The 26,270-nt window shown below is 31.5% G+C and overlaps 3 protein-coding genes across 9 annotated transcripts; all 3 read right to left on the reverse strand.

The window, feature by feature from the left end:
* Positions 1 to 222: 222 nt before the first annotated feature.
* On the reverse strand, positions 223 to 3,963 carry LOC113847672 (probable protein phosphatase 2C 27). 2 transcript variants are annotated; one of them, XM_027476909.1, is made up of 4 exons: positions 3,606 to 3,963; positions 2,429 to 2,626; positions 1,386 to 1,597; positions 223 to 1,162 (listed from the first exon to the last, which is right to left on the reverse strand). In XM_027476909.1, exons 1-4 carry the CDS (start codon positions 3,777 to 3,779, stop codon positions 601 to 603), a joined length of 1,146 nt encoding a protein of 381 aa, XP_027332710.1. In that variant the 5' UTR covers positions 3,780 to 3,963; the 3' UTR covers positions 223 to 600. The 2 variants fall into 2 exon arrangements, with proteins under 2 accessions (XP_027332710.1, XP_027332712.1); XM_027476911.1 differs by lacking the exon at positions 3,606 to 3,963 and adding an exon at positions 3,409 to 3,428.
* A 5,564-nt stretch (positions 3,964 to 9,527) lies between these two features.
* Positions 9,528 to 11,791, reverse strand: LOC113846908 (40S ribosomal protein S11-like). Its single transcript, XM_027475646.1, has 6 exons — positions 11,736 to 11,791; positions 11,580 to 11,620; positions 11,383 to 11,483; positions 10,067 to 10,211; positions 9,872 to 9,961; positions 9,528 to 9,774 (listed from the first exon to the last, which is right to left on the reverse strand). The coding sequence occupies exons 1-6, from the start codon at positions 11,745 to 11,747 to the stop codon at positions 9,684 to 9,686; spliced, it is 480 nt and encodes a 159-aa protein (XP_027331447.1). The 5' UTR covers positions 11,748 to 11,791; the 3' UTR covers positions 9,528 to 9,683.
* Positions 11,792 to 14,910: 3,119 nt separating this feature from the next.
* LOC113848209 (ubiquitin-like domain-containing protein CIP73) lies at positions 14,911 to 24,745 on the reverse strand. 6 transcript variants are annotated; one of them, XM_027477618.1, is made up of 18 exons: positions 24,560 to 24,694; positions 23,087 to 23,224; positions 22,494 to 22,611; positions 21,808 to 21,888; positions 20,906 to 21,024; positions 20,748 to 20,819; positions 19,978 to 20,139; positions 19,784 to 19,853; positions 19,513 to 19,688; positions 19,156 to 19,320; positions 19,008 to 19,079; positions 18,805 to 18,934; positions 18,334 to 18,723; positions 16,870 to 17,258; positions 16,431 to 16,505; positions 15,562 to 15,797; positions 15,403 to 15,440; positions 14,955 to 15,223 (listed from the first exon to the last, which is right to left on the reverse strand). In XM_027477618.1, the coding sequence occupies exons 2-18, from the start codon at positions 23,207 to 23,209 to the stop codon at positions 15,210 to 15,212; spliced, it is 2,430 nt and encodes an 809-aa protein (XP_027333419.1). In that variant the 5' UTR covers positions 23,210 to 23,224; positions 24,560 to 24,694; the 3' UTR covers positions 14,955 to 15,209. The 6 variants fall into 6 exon arrangements, with proteins under 6 accessions (XP_027333420.1, XP_027333421.1, XP_027333418.1 ...); XM_027477620.1 differs by lacking the exons at positions 15,403 to 15,440; positions 15,562 to 15,797 and having other exon boundaries at positions 14,912 to 15,223; positions 18,334 to 18,546; positions 18,646 to 18,723; XM_027477617.1 differs by lacking the exon at positions 15,403 to 15,440 and having other exon boundaries at positions 14,918 to 15,223; positions 24,560 to 24,720.
* Positions 24,746 to 26,270: the final 1,525 nt, after the last annotated feature.

Raw genomic sequence — 26,270 nt, forward strand, 5'->3', positions numbered from 1 at the left:
GGCGCGTCAATTTATGCTGGCTTTCTATGTTTACCTTCAAGACCGCTTTGTGATTAGGCCGTAGATTTTATCTTATTTTTATCATGATTGGAGGCTTTGATAATCATACATAAGAGCATTTTGGAAAATTTGCATGAACAGAATAATGCAAGTTTAATGATTTTTTGTAATGCCATTCACGTTATCCATCGAAATCAAAAGGAAAGTCACGTTCCAAATGTGGCCTGGAAATTTTCAGCTCCGTACTATCATTCCTGTTTACCTATTTTGATAAAATAAAACCATCAAGGACAAAAAGATATACATAGAAGTTTCAGTAAGAAGCTTCACCGTAAAACAAAGAAAACAGTAGGAGCACAATACAATGATGTGCACACAAATGACATTGTACATAATATGGACAAGTCATGCCTCTCACTTTCCCAACAACAATGGGAAAAATAATTATACGATTTTATGATGGTATTAATGTTCCTTACTTCTATCCCCTCAGGGATAAGTGACAAGAGGAAGCAGGAAAACACTTATTTTCAGTGTCAGAGATGAATTTATGTACACAATCTTAGCCCAAAAAAATAATGTCTTGTAGACAAGAATGCTCTATCCTTCTAGAAAGCATTTAATATTTTGAAGTCCCTCAGCAGATATACTTCTTCTAAATTTAGGCCTTTCTACAACTACTGAAGGTGGTGGATCTGAGTGAAAACATATCATAACTACTGTCAAGTTGTCTGTTGCTCCTCTCTTTATTGCTTCTCCTGTTATCTCCTTGCAACACTGGTTCACATCATTGTGCTCTTGAAGCCTCCTTCTAGCAAAGTCTACAGCATTTTGGCTGCGAAAAACATCCCATATACCATCACTGCCAATTATCAAAAACTCATCTTCTTTGGTCAACGTCATCAATTTGAGTTCAGGTTCAGCACTCAATGGTCCATCCTTTCCGTTCATCTCCTTCATTCCTTCAAGATGCCAGTCACCTAGAGCACGAGTGACGCCTAACTGCCCATTCAGGTAATCATCATCAATGAATCCACCCAGGGACAAAATTCTCATTCTTTCTTTATTGCACAATGGCCTATGATCTGTGGACATTTCTATGGCCCCTCCACCACGTGACAATACAGCACGGCAGTCTCCTGCATTGGCTACAAGTAAAGTCCTATACACAAGATAATGAAATTCTCATTTAAAGCACTGAAATAGCTTCATCAAATGTCCATTCAAAATAATTCAGCGAGATGCTATGGTTCAATCTTTATGCAAGTCGTGCGCTATTAGGCACTGCATCTAACATCAAGGTCAGTGTGTCATTTTACAAATATGAGCTTTGAAGTTTATGCTGTGGTTATAAAGACCAGAAAACAGCGGAAACAAGCGCTCACCTTCCAAATATAATTGCTGTCAGTGCGGTTGTACCAGAAGACAGGGAAGACTCGATAGAACATGTTCTTGCAAATTCTGCATCAGTCTCCAAAAATGACCTTGTGACAACCTTTTCAAGTTCCAAAGGGAAGTCAACATCCTCAACAATCACCCGCGGCAGATGATCACGAACAAATTGTGCAGCACTCTTCCCTCCATGTCCATCAAATACCTGCCCAGCAAACCATTTTCTCTTTACATGTTAAATCTTGATTCCTGATTACAAGGGTGCATGTTTCTCCCCCTATTCAAAATGACTAAAAAGATATTTAGATCATCTTGTTCTGAGTGAAATTTCCAAGCTTATATAATTTGCTTTACTCACAAGATGTCAAGTCAGACTTGGAATAAATATACAACTACAAGTCCTAAGGGGGAGGAAGGGGATGACAATAACAATGAGGAAAAGTCTCCCACCCATCTCACCTTCAACAAAATTCAAACAAGGAAACACTCTCAACACTAAATCTAGTGAACCCGTTAAAGTATTTAATCTTAAATATTAGCAGCATTTGCGGCAATAGATAAATAAACAATGCAATCCATATATCACTAACTTTGACTCATAACATCATCTAATATTATCTGGTCATTGTCTAGTTCAATATAGATCCTTGCTAAATTTTTTGGAGAGTAAAATTTGAAGGAATGAATTCACATTGTGTAATGAGATCACTTCTACAACAACAGCATTGTGCAATGAGATCACTTTTACTGATGCAAAAACATATCTAACTATGAGACAATTTCTCATTGCGTACTGAATCTGAACACAACAGGATGCTCGACTTCTCTTTATTAGAAGGTACCTTTCTTTTAAGTTATTCACCACTTGATGCAAGAAACCATTGTCTACTTTCTTCTTTCTTGCTGGTTCCTATTTAGGGGTGAATTGAAAATGTTTGAATTTTTCCCATATATCATTACAAATACAACATGACTGTGGATGGGATAAAATGAAATTTATGAACTGGGAAATAGCAAAATCGGTTAGATAGCTTACACCATAAAAGGAAATAGCTTCCTCGCTGAGCACAGTATTACCAAATTTCTTTGCTAAGTCTCCAATGCATATGTGGGTATCCTCCATGGAAGGGCGGTTTCCAATATCAGACCACTCTCCAGACCGAAGAGTAGGGACAAAGTTCATCAGGTTCTGTCTTTTGTCCACAGTCTCTGCATCCTCACATATGCTTTCCAGCTAAAATGCACCACAGCAGAAAATGTAAATGAGCTAAGATAACAGGAGCCTTGTACAGCAAAAGAATTAAGAATCAGAAGATGATAAGCTACCACAAGAAAGCCATGAAGGTAAGAAACAGATAAGTATTCTCACGAAGTACACAAACAAAACATAATCCTGAAAAAAGTATTCAGTTTACCAGTTTATAACTGTCATATCTGCAAAGTAATCATTATGAACCGAGTAACCAACAAATTATGCTAACAAATAAGAATATCTTAGAAATACCAACGCAAAACAAAGGATCATTATTAACACGCCAGCAATGCAAGCTGATTCAATTGATAGCACAATCAACATATGCGTTTATGTTACCAAGTACACAAAATTTAATCTTCACTACATCCCCGAATACTATTTAATTTCTAACACAAGCAGTTCCAGCAGTTATCCCAAGATAATCCCATCTGAGAGAATTTTCAGGATCACGTAACCCTAAGGACTCATATTTCATTCACTGGTTTTCTTCTACCAAAGATACACAAGAAGCATCAAAGAAAAGGATGAACAACCATAGGGATGGATACTGGGTACAAACCAAAATCTAATTAGAGAAAAAGACAATTAGAGAAGAATCCATGAACTAACCATAGGAAGAAAGGAAAAGAAAAAGGTGAACATGAATTAGCAAATAAGTATTATTAAAGTGTACGAAGACTAATTGAAATAGTAGCCATAAATTAAAAATAGCTCATTGCATAGCAAAAAAACAGAAGATAAAAAAAAAAAGCTTTTCGTACAACTTTATTTCTTGCCTTATATCGTGGAGAATATTTTTTCAGATTACAAAAAGGATAAAAACCAAAATAAGAGATAGAAATGATTATCAACCATATAAAACTTCATATGAATTATTTGGAAAGAATCAAACTAGTAGAAAAATGACACCCCATGAAGGAAGAAATGGACAAAGATGATCAGGGAAGCCAATAATTACTGGAAATGAATTTGCAGCGAAGATCCTGTTAGTGGGAGCTCCAAAAAAAGCGTCCTTTTCTCGGTTTTCCATGTGGGCATGCAAGAGATCACAATGCAAAGGCCATGACATCCTTCTGTTATCAAGGTTGTTCTCAATAACTTGATCAACTTGCTCATCTTCTTGCACACACATGGTCACAATAGTTATGGGCAAGTGGTAACTTCAACTCAGCAACTAGCACTTGCACTCGCAGGCATGAAAATTACAAAGTAAGAGTCACAAACAAGTCCACATGTTAAGAGACCTGATGCAAGTTTGTTTGTGGCTTACACCAAAGAGAGAGAAAGAGAGAGAGAAGATTCTTAGAATATGTCGGGAAAATGATGTTGGTGTGTGTGTTTATACTATATTAGTGAGTGGAAAGGAGTGTGAAAGAGAGAAGGGAGAGCCGTTAAGTTCCAGATTTTTCTATGAAAGCGTGGTCCAAAATTGTTGGTTGGGTTTATTAGGTGGTGATTTTGATATTATAATGTTGGTCAGAAAAAAAGCTTGGATTGTGTCGCTTTCTATGCTTACCTTTCATCTTGTCATCACACCCTTTATTTTTTATATTATTTTCCTTCTCTTTTTCTGCCTTTATTGCACTCTCATAAAATCCCATGTGAAAAATCTTCTGTGATATTTATACCAAAATTCTATGTCATATATCTACTTGCTTTCATTAATTTTGTGGCTTTCATAAAGTGAACCTAATTAGTAATTACTCTTGCAGGGGATGTGGGGATAATTTTCCGTGAAAATAAGGGAACTAGTGTGAGAAGTTGGAATACATCCACATCGATAAATAAAATTGACTATGACTAATTGAACCAGGCTATTTCAAATGTCAAATTTCCTTTTATGTTATAGCTAAACATTGTTAAGCTAGTGAATTCTGTTGAGGATTTCTTAACTTTTAAAGACATTTGTTATCAGTCCTCTAAGTTATTTTGTTAATAAAATAATATTTTTATTTGTTTAAAATAATCTTTAAGATTCATATTTCTTTTCATAATATGATAACTTTAAATGATGTATTGAAACATGAATGAATATTTGTGTAAAATAGTTTTGTTTGGGGTAATCTATAATTACATTTTTTAAGTTTACTAAAATTTTACTTAATTTTTTTTTGAATAATTGCACTTTTTTTTATGTGTAACAACATAACATGGTATAATCTTTTTGATAACATACTTTTCCCGATTTGTTATGCAATTTAAGAACTAAGAGAGATTCAAATAATATTAAAAAGAGAAAAATGTAAATAAAATAGTGTTAAATTTTAAAAATTATAAATATATTTTTTATTTAAATTGAAATTAAAAATTAATAAAAAAATGTTTCTTTTTACCATCATTAATTATCTTCCCTATAATGATTTTATGCCAGCTAGAGACACCCTTAGCTCTGCTTGTTAGGTAGTAAACATTCAACATCCGCCAACTGGCTTAATTGGGAACAATTAAAGTCTTTGTTCTGTAAATTGTTACAAAAAATTAAAAGAATATCAACAGCGTAGGAGTGAAGGAAATCCATCAATGTTATAGATAACAAGGTAAATGTTGACCCATGACGTTTTCTTTAAAAACATTGTAGTAGCAAAATAGCAATAACCTACCAAAGTGGTGTGTAAAGTATAAACACCCATAATTTTTAATTGCCGGAAATTATTTCAGGTTTTTCCTTTGAGAACGGCATTTATAACCTAATAATTTCCTTGGTATGAAGCAACCCCAAAGCCTTTTCTAACTATTCAAGATCATCTTTTCTATTTGCTTAACTAAAGGAGGCTTTTAATTCATGACTTAGAAGCCAAATTTATCTTTAAACAATTTGTCTACAAGAATGTGATTAAGCCAACCCAAAAGTTTTTTTTTTTATTTAACATACTTATATTGACTAAAATTTAAATTTAAAATTATACACTAAATTAAGATAATCACTACTAATTAATCTACGATTTTTTTGGGTTGACAAGGTTATTTTTGTTTTATTTTTTTTCTTTTAATAATCAGGCAGAGGCCATAATAAAACTAAGCAATCAATCTTAAAACAAAAACAACCTACCATGTCAAATAAGACAGATGACGAAACAAAACTTTTTTTTCTTCCTGTTTTTTATTTTCAAAAAACTCTCTCTCTCTCTCTATATATATAAAACAAGTTTTTGTGTTACTTTTACCTTTTTTATACTGATATTTAGAAACGAAATAAAAAACTGATATTTTTATAATATCTGTGAAGAAAAAAATAAATTTTTTTTTTCTCAAATCAAACAAACTGTCTGCATCTTAGATTTTAAAATAGTAAGACTTTAGGGGTAATACGAAATAGGAGTGCGGGTTTATCACACAAATACGAGTATCAGGCACTAGGAAAGTTGGAATATATCATTAACTTTGAAAGTATATATGTGTCTGTGTGTGCCATAAGCTATAGAAATGATGTAATATAATAAGTTAAAAAGACAAGTTGACCAGAGAGGCCTGGACTTTGCTATATTTTATTAACTACCAATCACCAATAATGATGCAAAAGGAATTGAAGGCAAAGTTTTACAAAGTTGATTGGTTAGTGCTGACAGAATTTATTCAATGAAAACATAATAGGTTAATGACATTATACTTCTCAATTTTCTACAGTAGTCACAAGTCAGCACCAACTTTAAATATAGCTCTATGATTTTATAGGCTAGGGTGCTGCATGACACCCCATCTCTCATAATATCAATCAGAGATAAGAATCAAAGTGAAATGACTCTTTTTTAATTCGAAAATGAACTTTACAAATTTAGTGGCTATCCCTACTAGGATTCCATCAAGGACCATAATCATAATGTTCATGTATCATAAGTCATTATGGTCCAGTCAAGCATACCCAAAAGGAAGGAGCTCTTTTGCACTATGAAGTTGTCTAGAAATTACTGAGTCACTAGCGATGCACAAGCCTTTTGGACTTGGACGTGGAACGACATTGTTCACTGAAGTTTTCTGTGAATTGCGTTTTGGTATCAATGGAAGGGCTTACAAAATTCCATGCCCCACTGTGAGATATTTTTGAGAAGTAATGGCCAACACCAAAAGGGCCAAAAAAGAGAACCAAAAAAGTAGTCAACTAAGCACCAAACAAAAGGAATTAACGAATTTTAAACTGAACAAAAAAGTAGGCTCTTCTAATTAATCGTTGAGAAAGAAATGAAATGAGAGTTAAGTACTTTAAAGCACATCACAAGCATTTGTGGGACATTATGATCGACTTAAAACAGCAAAAATAAAATAAAAATTCTAACAAGATTTGGAGTTTTAAATTGGATAATTTCAACGTATTTCTTTAACTTTTTCTTCTTAGTTATCAAAGTTAAAAGCAACGGAGTTAAAATCAGGCTTTGAAACTACGAAGAGCAAGTGTATAAAATGATGTGGGCAACTGTGGTCACAAGCTAGGCTAGACATAGGTGACAGTTTGATTATTGATGTAGTCGAGGCTGAAGCTGTATCACTACCATACACGAACATAGTGGTTTCTTATCAACAAGCACAACTGCACCAAGTTGGGTCTATTCCAGCGACATCAATAATGCCATTGCCAGAGTTCCAGACGCATGCAACCCCTCACAGTCAAGTCAAATTTCCCCACTGAGTTACCAACACTGTCCTTTCACCAATATAAATATTGATCGCTACAAAGATTTACCAATTTAGCAATTTTCTCTTCGGAATGCCAATGATACTTAATTATTTATGCACTAAAATTACATCTAACAATTACTTTCTCCGGTCTTAATTATGATGATTCTAAATATTAACCCATTTAACATTATTTAATGATATTATTATCTTTAGTAATTTTAAATTAAGTTGCTAAAATTTAATTTTCTTCCATTTAAATTGTTAAATGACTTCTTCATTTATCATAAGAATTTAAATTATCAATTAATGACATTTAATGCTGACACAAATATTAATTTTTTTGTCAAATAATCTTAAAAGATATATTACAGAATGTAATTTTTTGAATTAAAATAATTTAGTTAACTTTTACTTATATTTAAGAGCTAAAAGTATAAGTAAGAATAAAAATAGATTAAGATAGGCTTTCTATAAAGAGGTTTGACCTATTTAATAATTTTGAAATCTATATTTAGCTTATTATTTATCATAAACTTTTTATCAAGCTTAATATGACTTTTTTAAAAGTTTATTTTAATATATTAACCTTTTTAATAGTCTATTTGGTATTAAAATTTTTAAATAAGTCATTAAATTTTTATATAAATAAACTATTAAACTAGCTATATAGATATATTATAAAGGCAATAAGACTTATATAAATAAGTTAGAAAAAAATAGTTTAATATATTAAATATGTGTGTAAAAAAAATATATTTTTATTTTATTAAATAATTGTGACACAAAAAACTTTAACAAGAAAGACTCTTTCTCTTGAGAGGGTCTAGGATATATAATAAAAATATTCTTCAACTTCAATAAAAATAATTAGGATTTATAATTTAAAATGTTTTTTATTTAATATAATATTATATTATAATTTTAATATATTATAAATTTTATTAGTTTTAAATAGATTATTCTAACAAGTTTAATAATTTTTTTAAACTTAAGTTTTATTTATTTAATTAATTAAGTCTTTTAAAAAAATTAAATTAAATTTATTATTTAAATAAGTTAAACTGAATTAAGCTTTAAAAAAGTTAAGTTGTACAATCTTTTGTGACCTATTTACATCCCTAAATATACAATATATTCAGTTAAGAAAATTAGATACAAAGGTAAATTACTATCCATACAAAAATTATATGGACCAGGAAAGTATTACAATATAATATAAATTTAATTAAAATACATTGATATTGTAAATTTTTTTAAATTATCATCTAATAATAAATTTTTATGTTAACAATAATTGATCATTTTTGAAAAAAATTCTATTAAAATCATATATGTAATATATTTTAATTAATGGACAATGTAAATTTTTTGTACACTAACAATATTCTAAAATTAAACTCATATATATATATATATATATATATATATATTATCAAATATAGATTTTTGTAGAGGAGTTAAATTATACTAATATAAATTATATATTTTTTATATAATTTAATAAATTTTTATCGAATAATTTATTTTGAAAATTAATTTTAGATAAAACTCGGTTGATGTTATTATTTCATTATTATTTAAATCATAAAAATAAAATATATCTTTTATTTTAAGTATACTCAGTAACAAAACTGGATTGTTAAAAGTGAAGTGTCCAGCAGATATGAAATATGAAACAATGTACGAATAATTGCCTATTTTTTTTAATACATTTGCAAGTCTCCAAATTATTGCCCGTACCTTTTTCCACAAATAAGCCTCGTAATGCATTACCACCATGTTCTTTCTTTCTAAATAATATGATCAAATTGAATCACCAAACAACATATAGAAAAAACATTTTTGAATATTGAAAACAAAAGAAAAAACTTCAAAAAATAATAGAACATGTTTAGAAGGGTACATAATCTGCCATTTTACTAACTATTTTAAGAAATTTCTCCCAACAAAACACTTGTTTACATAATCTGCAAACACTAGCACCTTATATTTGAAGCAAAATAACAAACCAAATTAGCATTATTAGTAGAGTTATCACACAACAGCAAGGTTAAACCATTCTCGGGGACATTTCATAACCAGCATTCATATCCAATTATACAAACAAAAAGGTAAATCGCAAGGTCGAGAAGTTTTGGACTGAGCTTAAAGCAAAAAAGTTGCACGGGTTACGTGTGATCCTTTTACGTGGACGCTCAAGGAACAAATTAAATAGATGTACTTGAAAACAAAGAACGAGTCTGCAGTGCGCCAAAAAAAAGGTAATAATATATTCAAGAAACACAATGTATAACATCCTAAACATAATTCAGAACAAAACCTCAAGTAATTCAAAATTTATCATATCATATTTGTCACAACATTCCAAAACTCAGATCTAATAATAAGGTAACATTTTTCTCCAATAAATTGAAGATATCACAGCTCACATTCCAGTAAATGCTTTCTTTGCACCACTAGAAGATCCAGCCGGGATCACTTTCAACACATTGAACCTCACTGTCTTTGAGAGTGGCCTACAGAAGAGGAATAAATAAGAATCGGATAGATATCAGTATCTATTTAAAATGTATATAAAAAAAGAACTGTAGGTTATCTCCTATATAGTCTAACCTGCATTGACCAATAATGACATGATCTCCTTCCTTCACACGGAAGCAAGGTGATATATGAGCAGCAATATTTGAGTGCCTCTTCTCATATCTGAACAAAACAAGTAAAAACAGAGGAATCAAAATAAAACTCCGAGCATACAACTACACTCGTACAAAAAATTTAACTGGACATCAAAGTATGACAGAATAGTACCTCTGATACTTTTTTATAAAATGAAGATAATTTCGCCTAACAATAATAGTCCTTGTCATCTTAGCACTGTGACATGTTCCAGCTAAGATACGACCCCGGATGGAAACAGTGCCAGTGAAGGGACATTTCTTGTCAATATAGGTTCCTACATGGGAAAAAAGGATTAAATCAAAGAAAGACCCAGGTTAAGAAGTAAAAATGACCATCATTGCATACAGAGAGAAATAACTAAGTCTAATTCATATTTAATGATACAATTACATAAAGATAATAGCATGAAATGGGTAATGCCGAAAAGAGTTTTAACAATCAGCCTCCACTCATTATTCTATTTGTAGATTAGACCTATTTCCCAACAATGCTTGAATGATACAACACCAGACCATCCTTTTTGTTAAATAAAAAAAACTAAGTACGTGAATATACAAAATTACTGCCCAATCCTTAATTCCTATAGATAAAAGGTTATAGCTTCATGTTTCTTTAAGAACCATTTCAATAAAACAACATGCAATCCAACTTATCAGATAGCCACTTTCTTAAAGTAGCCCTTACTTAAGACAACTTCATTTTTTAGGAAATGTACATCTTCCCCAGCTGATTCAGCTCACTGGAGACAAGAGATAAGTTTATAACGTGTACCATAAAAAATAAACAAAGATTCCCAAACACACTACAATTAGATCAGCATGAAAACACAAACTTTCACGATAATGTTGCAAACCAGGGACAGATCCATGGGCGAGCCTCCTCATCCAAAGTAATTTTTCAAAATTATATATAAAATATATCTAATCATATAATTTCGTTACGTTTATTTCGGTAATATATTTGTCTTAAAAGAAATTAGTCTCTAACAATTAACTATTGATATATTTATTCCATGATAAAAATTATAACATATGTACACATTTAAGTATATTTATCTTCGGTACCCCAAACTTAGTTTCAGGATTTGTCCCGCTAACATAGAGGACTCATGTACGAAGACGACTATGGATATATTTATTCCAGGATAAAAATTATAACATATGTACACATTCAAGTATATTTATCTTGAGTACCCCAAACTTAGTTTCAGGATTTGTCCCGCTAACAACATAGAATGTGTAGCAAAAATTAACAACTAATAGAGGACTCATGTACGAAGACGACTAGATGAGTATATAACTTTAATTTACAAACACCTCACATACCTCAGATTTAATGTTTTATTACAATATGAAACACATGTCCACAGCAATAACCAAATAGATTAACCTTGCACATAGACATTTTATAAGTGAAAAAGATGAGAGGGATAAACATATAAAAACCTTCAATGGCTTCTCTGGGAGTCTTGAATCCAAGCCCAATGAATTTCCAAAAGCGATTCCCACCTTTTCCAGGTCTCTTTCCCTTCCCAGATTTCTTCGAACTATGAAAACCAGCAAAACAACAAAAACCATTCAGCACCAATGCTGGAACGAAAAAAGTTAAAGAAACAAAGCATTATTAGGTGCATTTGGTAAACCTTAAAAACACTTTTGGTTGCTTAAGAAAAGCCTTCTCAGTCTGTAATACAAAAATTAGGAAAACGAAAATATCAGGAGAAGATCGAAACGAGGCCTAAGCATTATTGAAAAAACGAAACGGTGAAAAGGAAAACGAGATATGGAAGTATGCATACTTGTTCAGCCATGGTGAAGAGAGTTGTCGGCCAAAAGTTGCAAAAGAGTGTGTGTGAGTAATGCGCTCAAAACCCTAATGCTTCTCTATTTTAATTCTGGGCTTTAATAAGTGGGTTACACAGCTTAGCCCAAAAACCAATAAGCCTTCTCCCTGAAGCCCAAATTGAGGGGATGTTAAAAGGATTGTCCAACTGTATACTAATATTTAGACAGTTTTTCAATGCTGTCCAATTTCACATATTAACACAAAAAACAATGGTATTTTTTTTATTAAAATGTACAATATTTAATAATAATAATACATTAAACTATATAATATATTTTTATTCTTAATAATAATAATAATAAAATAATTATTATATATTTTTATTGTCTATTTTTAAACGTATTTTAAAATTATTGATATGTAAAAAGTCAAAATCATTGACCAAAAAAAGTAAAATACACCAAGTGATTACTTCAGTATGAGGGTACCGAATCCTTCTATTTGAAGAATAAAAATTAGTCCATGTGTAAATATTAAAATTATATTATAAATGAGTTAAAATTAGTTTTAATGATGTTATAAAATTTATGCATATAAAAGAATCGTTAGGATTTACTTTAGTTTTTTTTTTAAATCCGATAGTTGCATGGTAAACTAAATTAAAAATAATAAAAATAAATGTTAAACTATAATTTTAATATTTAATAGAAAATGTATTATTATAAAAATATGATAAAATATATTTGTATTGGTGAGATAATTTATGTAAGTAGTAATATTATTATAAAATTGTAATATTACTAATAATTATAACATAGTTATGAAATTTTATAATTTCTAAATATTTTAAAATTAATATAGTTTACCATGTTTGAACATAAAATTTTTATTATTTAAGATTTAATATTTTTTATTTATTTTGTTAAAATGATATCCGATAAAATAATTAAGTTTTAATTATATGATTTAAAAACTCATATATAAGGTTTTTATTCAACATATATATATTATATACATTTTTAAAAATTTTGACATTTAAAATTAAAATATATTATTAATCACACATTCACATATTGAATTAATACTATTAAAATCATTTTTATTAAATTCTGTTCAATAAAAAAGATGATAATATATATAGGGTGAGTTCTTTGGCAATTAAACTTTAATAATAAATAATATCGTTGGTTCTATGTCATTCATAAAACAAATTTTATAAATATATTTATTTCTTTTTAATTATTTCACATAAAAAGAGTAATGGTATCCTTTCAAATATAGAAGCACTATAAAATTTATCCCCAAAAAAATTACACCGGATATGCTACTTGTTGTGAAGCCTTCAAGATATTCCTTCGTGTCCAAAAGAATCTATATTACTATATATTTGATTGAGTTTTTTTAAATAAATAATTTATTTTTAAATGTATAAAAAAATAAATGAATGTTTTTAAGAATTAAAATAAACATGGCTTTTATTACAAAATGTAAAAATTCATTAAAGTTCTTTATAAACATAAATTGAACAAAAAAATACCATGGGAAGTACTGAGTTAAGAGGGTTTTGTATTATTATAATGGTTTAGTTTTAATGTATTTTCAATGTAAAATTTTTTATACAATTAACTAATTAGAGATTATTGTAGATGTGAAGTTTAAAGTAGTTCTTACAAAAGTTAATAGCTAATGACGATATACAAATTCATAATTAAATTATAGTATAATTTCTTTTTTACATTATTAATATATCTCAATTAAATTCTCACTATGAACTGTGAGATGACGCTGAATTTTATACGTAGAGTTAGATACACAGTTGAAGCATGTAAGCTAGTTTATTTAACGCATGAAATATGTATATGAGTTACGATTAAGTACATTGCTAAGTCTATTTAAACATGGAAAATGTTTATTATTACGAATTGGTGTGACACGAAATGTAACACAAAAAACTGTATATGCAGTAACTGGCTTTGATTTCCGTCAAACTCCTTTAAAAAATAATAATAATATTGTTCAACTAATTTGTCTACGCGTGCATTTGTACTTTATTCATGAAAAGCACCTTGTACTCAAAACGTTGTTGTCAATGGCTAAAAGATACTCATAATTACACACAAAGGCAAAAAAAGAAAAAGAAAAAGAAGGTAAGGTTAACAACATGAGCTGTTGTTTGGTATAATTTTTAATCAGGTCTCATGTTAATCCCCAAATATTAGTAAAGCCATCACTATTTTACGTAAATTAACCCTTTAAAAATGGAAAGTGGTATCAAATTTTTATCTTCAGACTCATTAAATGAATTAATATGATTTTTTTTTTATGCCTGAAAGATTAAATTATTATTAATTTTATGTCATTTAAATATTTAAATATTAAAATAGAATACTTTTAACCATATTGAGAGTCGTTATATTTTGAAGGGAATCAGCAAGTGAAAACAAAATTTACTGGAAGCATTATTTTGTTCATTTAAAAGTAAGCAGTCAAGATAATCTAAAGCTGAGAAATTTGTGCATTCAACGACTAGTGCAACAAACTTCAAAAGGCCTGCAGATTCACTTATCGTTACATGAATTAAGCATGTGTTTGATTACCCGATGGAAAGGTTACTAACGCATGTCCAAAGTCCATAATCTACTCTATTAGGATGTTTGAAACCACATTTGAATTATTCCAAAATTATGTTAATATAAAAGCTGCAATTAGTAATGTTAAAATAAATAACATTTTATTATCTCCATCTTTTGAATTTGTATTAAAAAAGTATGCAATAATCACATTAAAGTTATAAAAACATAATAAATAATTTTTAATGAAATATTACTATTTTTAAATACTTCAACTCGTCTATACTAGTTAAAATTGATATTTTTCACAATTATATTAGGCTGTTTGTGTGGTTGGCGAAGCCGAGTTTGAGAGTGAATGCGAATTCTAATACATAAAGGCAGTTTTGTCTGAAAAAATCTTACAGTCGGTCAAGACTCGAGACACTGCAACTAAAAATAGACCAATAGTAGTAGAAGGTAGCAACTACATTTACAGGAATTACAACTGACATAATGTCAATACCCGCGTCTCAATCGTTGCTTTCTTGAAATTAAAATTCTTCCTAATCAAAAATTGAGAAACGTTTCACGTAGTCCTGTTTCAACCTCACGGAATTATAGTAAGAAATTAGACTAACTTTAAAAGACGCCAAATGATATTTATATGATAGCTAATATCGATTCAAATGTTGACTTCTATTACCAATTCCAAGCATAAACTGAACTGAATTTAGGGTAAGCTCAATTCCAATGCCAATAATATACAAAAAGTCACATTCGGACAGCAGTCTTAAAATTTTGTCTACAGAAGGAGAGAGTGACATAACGCTTGATGTAGATAATTACACAAGCGTATACTACCAAATTGACATCATGAGATCCACCCTGAATTCTGTTTCCTATGTTCACAATCCTCCTCGACCGAACATTATCCTCTATATTACTCCGTCTGCATCAAGAAGCCGTGTCATTATTCAAAATTGTAGTCGTAATAATAATAAAAAACAATTCAAAACATGCAGTGAGGGGGGGGGGGGGGGGGATGAAGTTCCATCACGTTATCTACCAAAATCAATAAGATATTTGAAGTCCAAGCTACCTAAAATATGAGCAAATAAAAATATCAACCTTGTTCGATAATTGAATCTGTATTTTCGACGTAAGGGCTGTTGACAAATTATCTTCGTCTGAGATGTTATTCTAAAACTAAATTCAGTCCACATTTGATGGTAGATAAGATTCACTGTAAGATTACACTGGGGGGGATAAGATCCAACAAAATCCCACCTGAGACAGACTAGTATTGTATAACTGCTAATGAATAGCAGACACACGATCATGGGATCAGAGACACCATAGGACGACCCAACAAAGAGAGCAACATATATCCTAAGTACACATTCACTCTCCCATAGAGTCCCATGCTGGAGTTGTGAGCTGTCACTGAGTGAGTGCCAGGGCACCTGTTGTAAGTATCCACCCCTTTGCCCAATGGAAATTGGGAGTAAGGAAAATGGAACACACTAGAAGTGACAAAGGAAGAACATTAGCAAATCAGATCCTCTGAACTTAATCCTTGTGACTAACCAAATTTCTTGTACAAATCTACCTTGTACAAGTCTAAATATATTCATCTCATACATGTGATAAAAATATATTGAATGTTCAAATAATTAGACAAATCTTTAAGCATAGTTTTATATTAATATATTAGAAAAAGGAAGTGTTAGAAAAACATTTAGAGTGATAGAGGTGGTGGTAAAATCATGCCTAAGATAATTTAGACGTGTGTAAAGAAGGAAATTAGACATCCCTGGTACAGAAGTTCAGATGAATGATAGCCCAGCAATTAAAGAGGCAAGAGTAGAACAAGAAAGACTCTTAAGCGGAGCCATTAAAAAGAATCTAGAATTAAATGGCCTCTTTAAAGAATTGGTTACAAACAAAAAATGATGTCATTTGATTTCTGTATCTGACAGTCTTACACCATGAATAGGATTTGGTGGTTGTTACTATTCTATCGTAATTGTCTATTATTAACAATTATGATGCAATGCAGATGTAATTCAACCTAGAACCTAACTGATAACCCTAGCCAGGGTTTTAAATAAGCCTTGCTCAACATCAGTTTACAAACTCAAAAGTAGAAGAGAAACCTTTTGACGTTTTGGATTTGGGGGACTTGGTTCAGAACCACTCCGTCTGAGTGATGTCCCAGCATCAGTTTCAACCTGCGCATACATAAACCGGTCAGCTTCATTTCTTTTTTATATGAGGGTAATTGCAATATTTAACTTTCACAACTAGATGTTATCTGGTTGACCAAGGGAAAAAGAATAAGAAATTCTCCTGCATAATATTGCCTGATTGTTTTTGCTACATTACACATGTTCAGAAACTTCCTCGGGAGATCCAGTGGGATTTGAATATTAGATACAAAAATTGGAATTCCCACTTTCAATAATTGTATACTAAGTGTGCGTAAGTCCAGAAGCTCTCACGGTGGGTGGGAGAGGCTTCAGCAGTTGAAGTTGACATAAGAGCAAATGTAATTACACAATAGAATCGGGAAAGAAAGCAATGAATCATGCCAACCTGGGTTGCAGAATCTTGAGCCATATGATCTTCCGAAGGATTTCCCTCAGACCCTAATTGTTGACTTATGACTGGCATGATCTCACGGAGTATGTTAGACAAAAAAATTCCTTCGTCACTAACATTAGGCTGTGCTTCAGGGACTTGGGCAGCACCCCTTGATGTTGCAGCGTGATCTGAGGTAGAACCTGCATTTGTCCCTTGTACACTTGAATCTTCCACATGAATTTCTCCACCAGGAAAGAGTGTCCTTAAAAACTGAAGTACACTGCTTGGTATTTGTCTCTCAGATTCTTGGTTGTTTTGAGGCCCACTAGCAGCCAGAATATTGATATTTACAACTCGAGAATTTGATGGCTCTTGTCTCGTGCTTGGAGTTGATAAGGATCCTAAAACAGAGTCCAATGGCAAACTAAATATAATCAAATTATGTCCTGAATATCCTTACAGTATATATCCCATAATTTTGAAGTCATCAAAATAAGTAATCATAAGCTATATGAGCAGCAATTGAGTGCTCACAAAGATATGAACTACATGAGCAACCTATTGATTGATCACAAAGTGATGGGCTATATGAGGAATCTATTAAGTGCTCACAAAGGGATGGAGGCATGGAACTACAAAGAAAGAAACAAACACACAAGCAACTGGACTGAAGAATAAAAAGCCATACATTTATAGAAAATGTTTTTCTAAAAGATACACTTTAGAAGGTTTGTGAGAGTAACAACAGTCATAATATTTCTCACCAAATTAATAAAAAATATTGACTTCAATAAAATACTTCACAAGTACAATATCACATAAGTTATCTGGAAGCTATCTTTAGCAGACAACTCATAGCCGTCAAGAAGGGCATCACATCCAGATACAGTAAATTCAGATAGTTAATGAGTTGGATCAGTCCACCAACAAACATCACTAACGATCATATATCTTAGGGAACTAAATGGAATATTGCGATAAAGAGTTTGGGAAAGAATAATATAAGCAATTGCAATTGAAACTTGAGTCGTTACATTTGAAATGCCTTCTTTCTTATGTGATCCTTTGATCCCATAATGCTAATGAGTATATTAAAGTCTTTAGACTTGATAGAGATTTGAGGGAATTCCAGTTTCTTCAATTACTATTTTACCTACATTGTCTATTTCCAACTTCAATTCTTTCAAGTAATTATTATTGATGTAGAATCATTGCATTGAAACAAATCATGTAGACTACTCTCAAATTTGCAATACAGGAACTAAAAATAGAAAGAATATAACACCAAACTGTGTAGCACTGTATCTTCGATCAAATTCAATTAAGCGCCAACTATTTTGGCAAATTACAAAACAATACTTTTGGATTGCATAATTTACATGCCAGTAAGGGGAAAAAATACATGTCAAACTGGAAACTTCAAATACAAGGAAGCAATCATCTGTTTCAAATGTTAAAAGGCATTTGTTAAATTACCATTCCTCGCAGAATCTTCTGTGCTTTGCCTTTGCAGTGTGGATTCAGGAGTTGAAAGTAGAGCAGCATGATGCTGACTGGATTGTTGAGATACATGTTCACTATTTGCATGCCCAGTAGATACATGTTGAAATCTCCCAAGTACTGGATAGTAAAGCCCTATGGAATTACCAGATGATTCCAAAGGCGGACGACCTAAGGGTCCTGGTACAGCTGCAACCATGGTTCTAATTGGCACTAACCTTACTCCTGGCTCCCCAGAAACAGATGCATCTGGACGCCTATAAGTTGTTTGATTAACAGAACTTTCACCTGGATTTCTTTGTATTGAAGCAGATTGCGTATCATTGCGTTCTTCTTGATTGGTACTGGATGGGGTTGTCGAGGTACCTAATATTAGAAATGAAGTTAGACATTTAGAGCAGTAAGCAAAACAGCAATTAGAAAGAAAATAAAAAACATATAATGTACCTCGCCGTATTTGTATATCAATACGCCTAGGGAGAAAACTTGAACCAAGTCCACCACCTAAACTTGAGTTAGACTGTGCAGCTCCCACAGGTACAGCACCAAAGCTTGGCCCAGGTTGAATAGGAAGGGGCTGGAACCATGCAATTTATTAAGGAACAGCACGATAGTTGTCATGACAAGAAAGATCAAAGAACAAGAATAACCTGAACCATGATATGGTTAGGACCATTTGGAGATATAAAAACTGCAGGCCCACCGTTAACTACAGCTTCAGACTGCATGAGAAATTAGTAAGTAGCACAAACAGAACAGTTAATTAACAAGCTGTCAAGGATGGGAAGTCATGCCTACCGGGGTTTGACCCAAACGCAATGTCATGGTTGTGCGACCCAGCTCAAGTAAAAACGCACCAAGGTTATAAAACAAAACTCCAGTTCTCAAAGCCCTAGACTGAATGCTTGACCGCAACAAGGGATCAGTTACATCTGCTTGATTCTCCAATTGCCTTGAGAGTTGCTGTGAAGTATAAAATGAACACAGCAAATTTCTATGTTTAGCATAATAAAGCAATATCTATATACCTAAAGCTACTTGCAAAAAGAATGCAACAAATAGAAAGAATAAATTCTTCTTTCTGGTATTATCGAATTGTTACATTGTCAGTTCAACTACAGAAGAAAAATCTTAAGTAGATATTTTAAAACGCACAAGTAGGTATTCCCCAGCTTGTTCAACGATCATTCGTCTGGTAGAAAGCAAGACTTCTGCCAAGGATGAGGGTGATGAGAGCCCTTCTGGAGTTGAACCCGAACGTGAAGAAACAGATCCCGTTTCTTCATTCCTACGTGCCTCAGCTGCTTGGACATTATCCCCCCCTTCTCTGACTGCCAGTAAAATGTGTTCCATGTCTTTTTAAAAGAACAAACATATGGCAGGAGCCAACCAAGGATAACTATAAAATTCAACATTGTATGCTTACCAATTGCATCAAATTCATGGCTTATATGACTTAGGTACTGGGACAACGTTGTCAAAGAATCAGGAATGACCTACAAAACCATATATAAATAAATAAATTTAGATTTCCACTCAGCAAGAGTGAGAAAGACTCAAATGTCAAATTTAGAAGAATATGTAAATCTGAATGAAGTAAATAAGAAACCTAGCACATACAGAAGGCTGCAAGGACCCTAGTGATATTGTTGCTGGAAGTCCAAAGGTATTACGCGATCTATCAGAAGAAAACCGCAAACCAGCTTGTTCAGGTTGAGGATGAGATAAATCCAATATTCCACCAGAACCCAAAGTTCTTCCAAAGCCTTGGGAATCATGATCCTTCATCCAATCCAATATGCCCAAGATGTCATGTTAAAGATTTTCAGATAAATCATAAATAGACAAAATAAGAAGGAACAGAAAAGGAGGGTAAGACATCATCATTAGCATAGACAACAAAAGAGAATATATATAGATAGATCACTCTACATTTCTATGTATATCTATAAGCACTTTTGACAATCTAAAGTTGATTCATCTCCTGAAGTAAGTCAGATGAATGCTTAAAACTGTTAATATTATGTTTTCTGTTTCTTTTCATCTTGGAAACAGCCTCTCCACTAAATCCCAATACTCTAATTGGGAGCCAAGTGCATTGACCTTTCTCTTTTCCATCATCTCTCTCTCCCAATGTCCCTTCCCACCCTCTCCTCTCATTGTCCTTTTCCTCTTCATTTTCTGAACATATGTTTTATCCCTGCTAATTGTTCGCTTCTTTAGTATGTTTGAGTATCAACTATACTCCATAACACACTTTTTATCAGGTTTCTTTCCTTTTCTTTTTTGGCAGGGGGATGGGGGGTTTCACTATTTGTCATGCATCATAAAATTGTCACAGCCCCACAATACCCAAAAGAGTAAAACTAAGATATAGAAGGCCAAATTACCCTGACATCAATCCCTTCACTGCCACTTGCAAAAGTTGGAAGTCGAATAGATCCTAGAACGGCAGAAACAATCTGCACAAGAAAAAGATAAAAGATAAAGTTTCATATGAAAAATAACATCTCAATGTGCCCCGTTTCTCTTCTGATTTTAAATATACCCTATCGATTTCGGGAGGAACTGCATCCCCCTGAATGGGCAAATTGAAAGTTTCAATAAATACACCAGGGGCTATTTGACTACTGTGACCATGGCTTGTGCTTGAATTTGTTTCAGTCACTGCAAAATGGATGTGTAGTAGTAAATACCTTATGTCTTTGTATCAAAGGAAAACTATCATTTGGGTGGGCATGTAGGTACACCACAAAACAAGACAAGATTAACTACAAAATCCCATCTGCCCCACACCCTTAAAAAAATATAACGGTAATTAACAAAATGCCCCAGAGGGAAAATTATTAAATATTAAGCAACTTTCTTTATTTTCTTCCTTTACAAATTAGGCGTGATGTTAAGGAATATTTTCCAACACAAACTTAGGTAAAAATTTTGCAGAACTAAACTGATTATCTACTCTAATTAATCATCTTACATCATTCTCCAGGCACAACATTTAAATTTGAAAACCTAATTTGTCAGCAAGCTGAATATAATTCACATTTATTCTCCCCCATGCATGTTTTTATAAGATAGGAACACATTAAAAATGTGTTTGGATACACAACTAAATTTAACACTTATTTAATAAACTTTTTTTACATGATAACTTATGTCATAAATTTAATCATGAAATTTATTAAGATAAACTAAGAAAAACTTATTTTGATAAGTTATACAAAAAAGCTTATTGAAATGAGCTAAAAAGAGCTCATGAAAATCACAAGTTATCTATAAGCTCTTTCAAACAGACCTTAAGTAACTTCAAACAAAAAATATCTTCTTTAGAAGAAAGGCAAACTGAGGCTACTAACCAATGAAAAAAACATGGGCAACTAGAGCAAGAACACAAAAGTCTCACATTAACTACAATAGTAAGTGATAATATACATAATCACATCAAACCTGAATGATGGAGCACACTTCCAGGTGGTGGTAGATCAGGTTGCCTTGCAACTAGATGCAGAGTGTGACCATCTTCAACATCTACTTGTGTCAGGGAAGAAACCTATGTTGAAGAAAGGATATGAAAAAGATAGGGACATAGTTACAAGAATCAAGTACAATTGACAGAAGAATAGCAGCAACAAAACTTGTTGGCTGTAACAACCCATGGCTTTTGAATTTAATCAAATATAGGATTTAGCATTAATAGAAACCCTAGCATTTGCAAACTTAAGTGATTAACAAGCATGCTTAATTGTTTTGTTCATAAAATTAATTAATGATAGATATTTAATATTAAATTACATGGAAACAAGAGACAAACTACACCACTGACATATATTTTAACTCTCACACGCATACTTCTTAATCAAGGTGCAAGCAAATTTTTTTTTTTTATATGTGCTAGAGCCTTTTGCCTAAAAAATAATTTTTTTATGACAAGATGTTTAATGACAAAATAAGGTCCACAGGTGCTTACAGTAAGGATCACATATAGTTTTACAAACATATAAAAGAAGAAATGACTACAAAAGCTAAAAACACAGCCTGGCCAGACAAGTAAAAGGAAGACAAAAACTGTAATATTGGCTTCCTTTGTAAATTCCTTGAACACAAAGTAGAAAGACGAGAAAGAAACAGGATACGATAGGCAGACAGGAGCTGATCATCCTTTAGAACTTTTCCTTGGCAAATTAAGCGTTGCCGTTCTGATAACACTCCGGTTACAGAAGCAATTTGTTCTTTCAAAGCAGGGACTGGCATCTACAGAACAGGAAAAATTGTTGGATGGAGGGGCAATTAGTTAGATCTTCACCCAAGTTGTTAGGTAAATAAAAGATGCCAGCCTAATGATCAAGATGCTTTAATCAGTCATGCAGTTAACATCAAACGAATAAGGATGCATTTGGATAAGCATTGAAAAAAGGTGCTTTTAATGATATAATTTTTATCAGGTTCTTTTTCAGAAACTACTTTTTCTAGCTTATGAGAAAAACATTAAAATAAATTTTATTTTAGATTTTTGCATTTTTTGAAAAACATTTATTTATTATCATTTTTAAATTTAAAGAAAATTTTCTTTTAAAAAAGCAAACTGGCCCTCAATCTTTGGGACGGATTAGGATGTTTCTGCTTGAAGGGGGAGCAAGAAGCAAGATTACATGTACAGAAACTAAAATAGTCTACTCAAGAAATTGAAAAAACAAGTGACCAAACATTATATGTTGTAAAAAAATACCTGTTTATCCACTCTGAGGGTGTAAGTTTGTGAATCCAATGTTTTAATCTTTATCTCGATAGTAGTTTCGGAACTTTCAGCATTGTTATTGCTGGGGATCTTTTCAGTACCGTTACTTCCCATTTTCCACGTAATACCCTATAAAATGAATATATTCATACATACAAACAAACATACATAAACAGAAACACACACGTCATAAACCAGCATAGTTCTGTCAATATTTCTTTTTCTTCCATGACATAAGAAGATTACAGAACAAATAATGTGAAACTGATAGAACAATACAAAAACAAAGAAATGTATATTGCCATATTTGGAAAAGTACACACAAGACAACAGCTTGCTTGCTAAATGTCAATAATATTAGAAGTATCAAAGCCTCCTCGCATGTGAAGATCAGCTAATACAACATGGATTCTGAGAATCACACATATATAGGAAAGTATTGTATTCCTAGTTCCTACCCTTTGCCAAAATGTTATACAAAGTACTTCTGTCATTCCATTACCCTGCTTTCACAATGACTTAAAATTTAAGCACATTTAATCAATTGCATTTTAGATTTATACATTCACCACCTCATATTAGACGATAAACAAGTCAATGACCAACATCAGTGAGTCCAAGCCATCATAAATATTGGGAAAGAGTTCAAGTTCAAATCAAATCACCATACATGAGTAGGCACTTTCAGCAAGATAAGTACAGTTTTGGCTCATTTAGACCTTTAACATTGCTTTAAGAAAAGCATGGCAGGCATCTCAGCATAGATGTCCTAAAGTAATTAATGATAAACAATAAAACAAGAAGCATAGCCATAGCACCGAAACCAGCTGCAAAAAGAAACTACAATCCAATAAAATTACAAAAATATTTATGCTATTAGAACAAAAGTTACTGCCTTTGAAAATTTTAAAAATTACATACTCGATTACATCACAATACCTGTTTCTTATTAGCAAACACAAGTAAATTTATAAGCCACAATTTCTCACATTTTCATAAATCACCAAATGAGCCGAAACATTCAAGAAAAAAGAAAGCACCAACCAAATATCAGTTAACAGCATCCATTGAGATAGGGCAAAGCAAAACTACTTTACAGCAATGGTTATAGAATATCCTGTAACTTTGTACACGATTAAACCAAAATCACTTATGAGACCCCAAACTAGTCAAGAAACGGAGCCACTGTGAGACCAAAACATGCAAATTACCCAAGCTTGTATGATTAATAAGAAATACAAGTCTAACGAATTCACGAGGCTAATTTCACTCTCGCACATAGACACAACCGCGATTGAGAACACAATTAGTAGCGAAGAACAGCGATAGTAAATAAACAGCAGCAACGCGGTTATTGAGGGAATCATAAACAGAAAAACAGAAAACGATAACTGTTATCGAAACGCGAAATCGGAAAGAAAATTGAAGAGCGGAGAAAGAAGAAGGAATAGGGAATCTAAGTACCTGAGAGAGAGCAAAAGCGATAGGGAAGTGAGTGGAGTGAGGGTAATTAGGGATTGAAGGGAGGGAGTGGGCGTTGCAGCCTTGGCGCTTTCACCGCTCAGTCTCGTCTCGCGCACGAGAACGGATTTTCACCTGAATCAAGGTAGAGCGCATGCGATTGTATCTTACACCCTGCACCACTGGATTATTCTAATCCTACATGTCCTATGGTGAATGACTCGTTCGCCGCTTTTTTTCCTTTTTTCTTTTTATTTAGTCCCACAGTTTTTAACTATTCCAACATTTTGAGTATTGCCACTTAAACCGTTCAACTCTTTCTGGATTACTAAATAAACGTTTAACGTTTTATGATTCTCTCTCAGTTTTTAACGCATTAGGCTCCCTGACTTTTTATCTTTCCTGTAGGATTTTTTTTATTTTTCCATTGTTCTCGTGTTAAATTCTTACGTAATGGTATTGTCATTAAAAAATTGTTTATTTTTTACACATGTTTTGAAAAAATTTATTGAAATGCGTTAAACGATTTTTAAAAAATCAAAATTTATAAAACAGTTATATTGATTTAGTTTTGATTTTTAACTTTTAAAAATTATATTTTAAAACAATTTTATAAAACAATTTTTAGAAAAATAAAATAAATTTTATTTGATAATTTAGTTTTTAAAACTGTTTTTAGTTAAACTTTTGTTAGTTTTAGAAAGAAAAACAGAAAAATAAAAAAAAAACACCTAAATAGCAATTCTGTTTTTCAGTTTTAAAAATTAAAAAAAAATTAAAATAGTTTTTAAAACTTACATTAACAAACAAGTTTTTCTATTTTTTAATTTTAAAAAATAAAAATTCTATTTAAAAAGAGAAAATAAACAAGTTCTAATTCTTAAATTTTTAAAAATAGACATATTTTTAAATATAAATCATTACACTGATAAAGAAAATAAGATTAAAAGTATTTATAAAAAATATTTATCATGTTATAGTTAAAAAAATCCCTTATTTAATTTTAAAAATACTGATACAGAAGATAAAATAAAAAGTAATTAATGAATTAAAAGGCATTAAATACATTGAAGTTTTAAATATTTTAAAGTTGTTAAATATTAAACATTTTATAATTAATACTAACGTGATGTTAAAATGTCTTTTAATAGGATTTTCTAAATGTCTTTTAAAACTAGATCTGTATTTCATAATCAAATTCAATAGATATAGACATGCTTTAATTATTAGCCTAACATATATGGCAGATTAAAATTAAACATGATTTTGATTTAAAACACGTACTTCAGTAGATATGATAAATGATTTAAAAAAATTTATTGCTAATTTTTGTATTTAAGTTTGAGATATGCTAATAAATTTTAGTATATTTTTAAAATTAAAAATAAATTACATTAGTTCAAATTTAATTTTTGAACAATAACTTTACAATACTAAAGTAAAATTTATGTTTGCGTAACAGAGAGGAGTTTCTGATGGTGATTTCTCACGCTCAGCCCTATGGCTAAACAGCAACGAGTTTAAGGCTTGCACGGCCCAGAGGTTATCATCATGGCCCGTACATCTGGTCCAAGCCTCCCCATAATTTGATATTTTATGTATTAGATAAATAAATACATTTATTTGTGTGGATAAATAATAAGTATTATCTCTAATTGATGATATTTAAAAATTACGTATAAGTTTTATCATTCTTTTACTAAAAATAATAGTA

The sequence above is a fragment of the Abrus precatorius genome, unplaced genomic scaffold (genome assembly GCF_003935025.1).
Source record: "Abrus precatorius isolate BTA unplaced genomic scaffold, Abrus_2018 Scaffold8, whole genome shotgun sequence".
NCBI lineage: Eukaryota > Viridiplantae > Streptophyta > Magnoliopsida > Fabales > Fabaceae > Abrus > Abrus precatorius.

Excerpts from the sequence above, each read along its gene's own strand:
- LOC113846908 (XM_027475646.1), bottom strand. Across the intron at positions 10,212-11,382 it reads TCCCAGAGAAGCCATTGAAG|GAACCTATATTGACAAGAAA; the intron begins GTTTTTATATGT and ends TTTCCCATGTAG. Across the intron at positions 9,962-10,066 it reads TTTATAAAAAAGTATCAGAG|ATATGAGAAGAGGCACTCAA; the intron begins GTACTATTCTGT and ends TGTTTTGTTCAG.
- LOC113847672 (XM_027476909.1), bottom strand. The coding sequence starts at position 3,779 with ATGTGTGTGCAAGAAGATGAGCAAGTTGATCAAGTTATTGAGAACAAC. Across the intron at positions 1,598-2,428 it reads AAGCTATTTCCTTTTATGGT|GTATTTGATGGACATGGAGG; the intron begins GTAAGCTATCTA and ends TTTGCTGGGCAG. Across the intron at positions 1,163-1,385 it reads ACAGCAATTATATTTGGAAG|GACTTTACTTGTAGCCAATG; the intron begins GTGAGCGCTTGT and ends TCTTGTGTATAG.
- LOC113848209 (XM_027477614.1), bottom strand. The coding sequence starts at position 23,209 with ATGGGAAGTAACGGTACTGAAAAGATCCCCAGCAATAACAATGCTGAA. Across the intron at positions 21,025-21,807 it reads AAGTGTGCTCCATCATTCAG|TGACTGAAACAAATTCAAGC; the intron begins GTTTGATGTGAT and ends TCCATTTTGCAG. Across the intron at positions 20,140-20,747 it reads GTGAAGGGATTGATGTCAGG|GATCATGATTCCCAAGGCTT; the intron begins GTAATTTGGCCT and ends GATTGGATGAAG.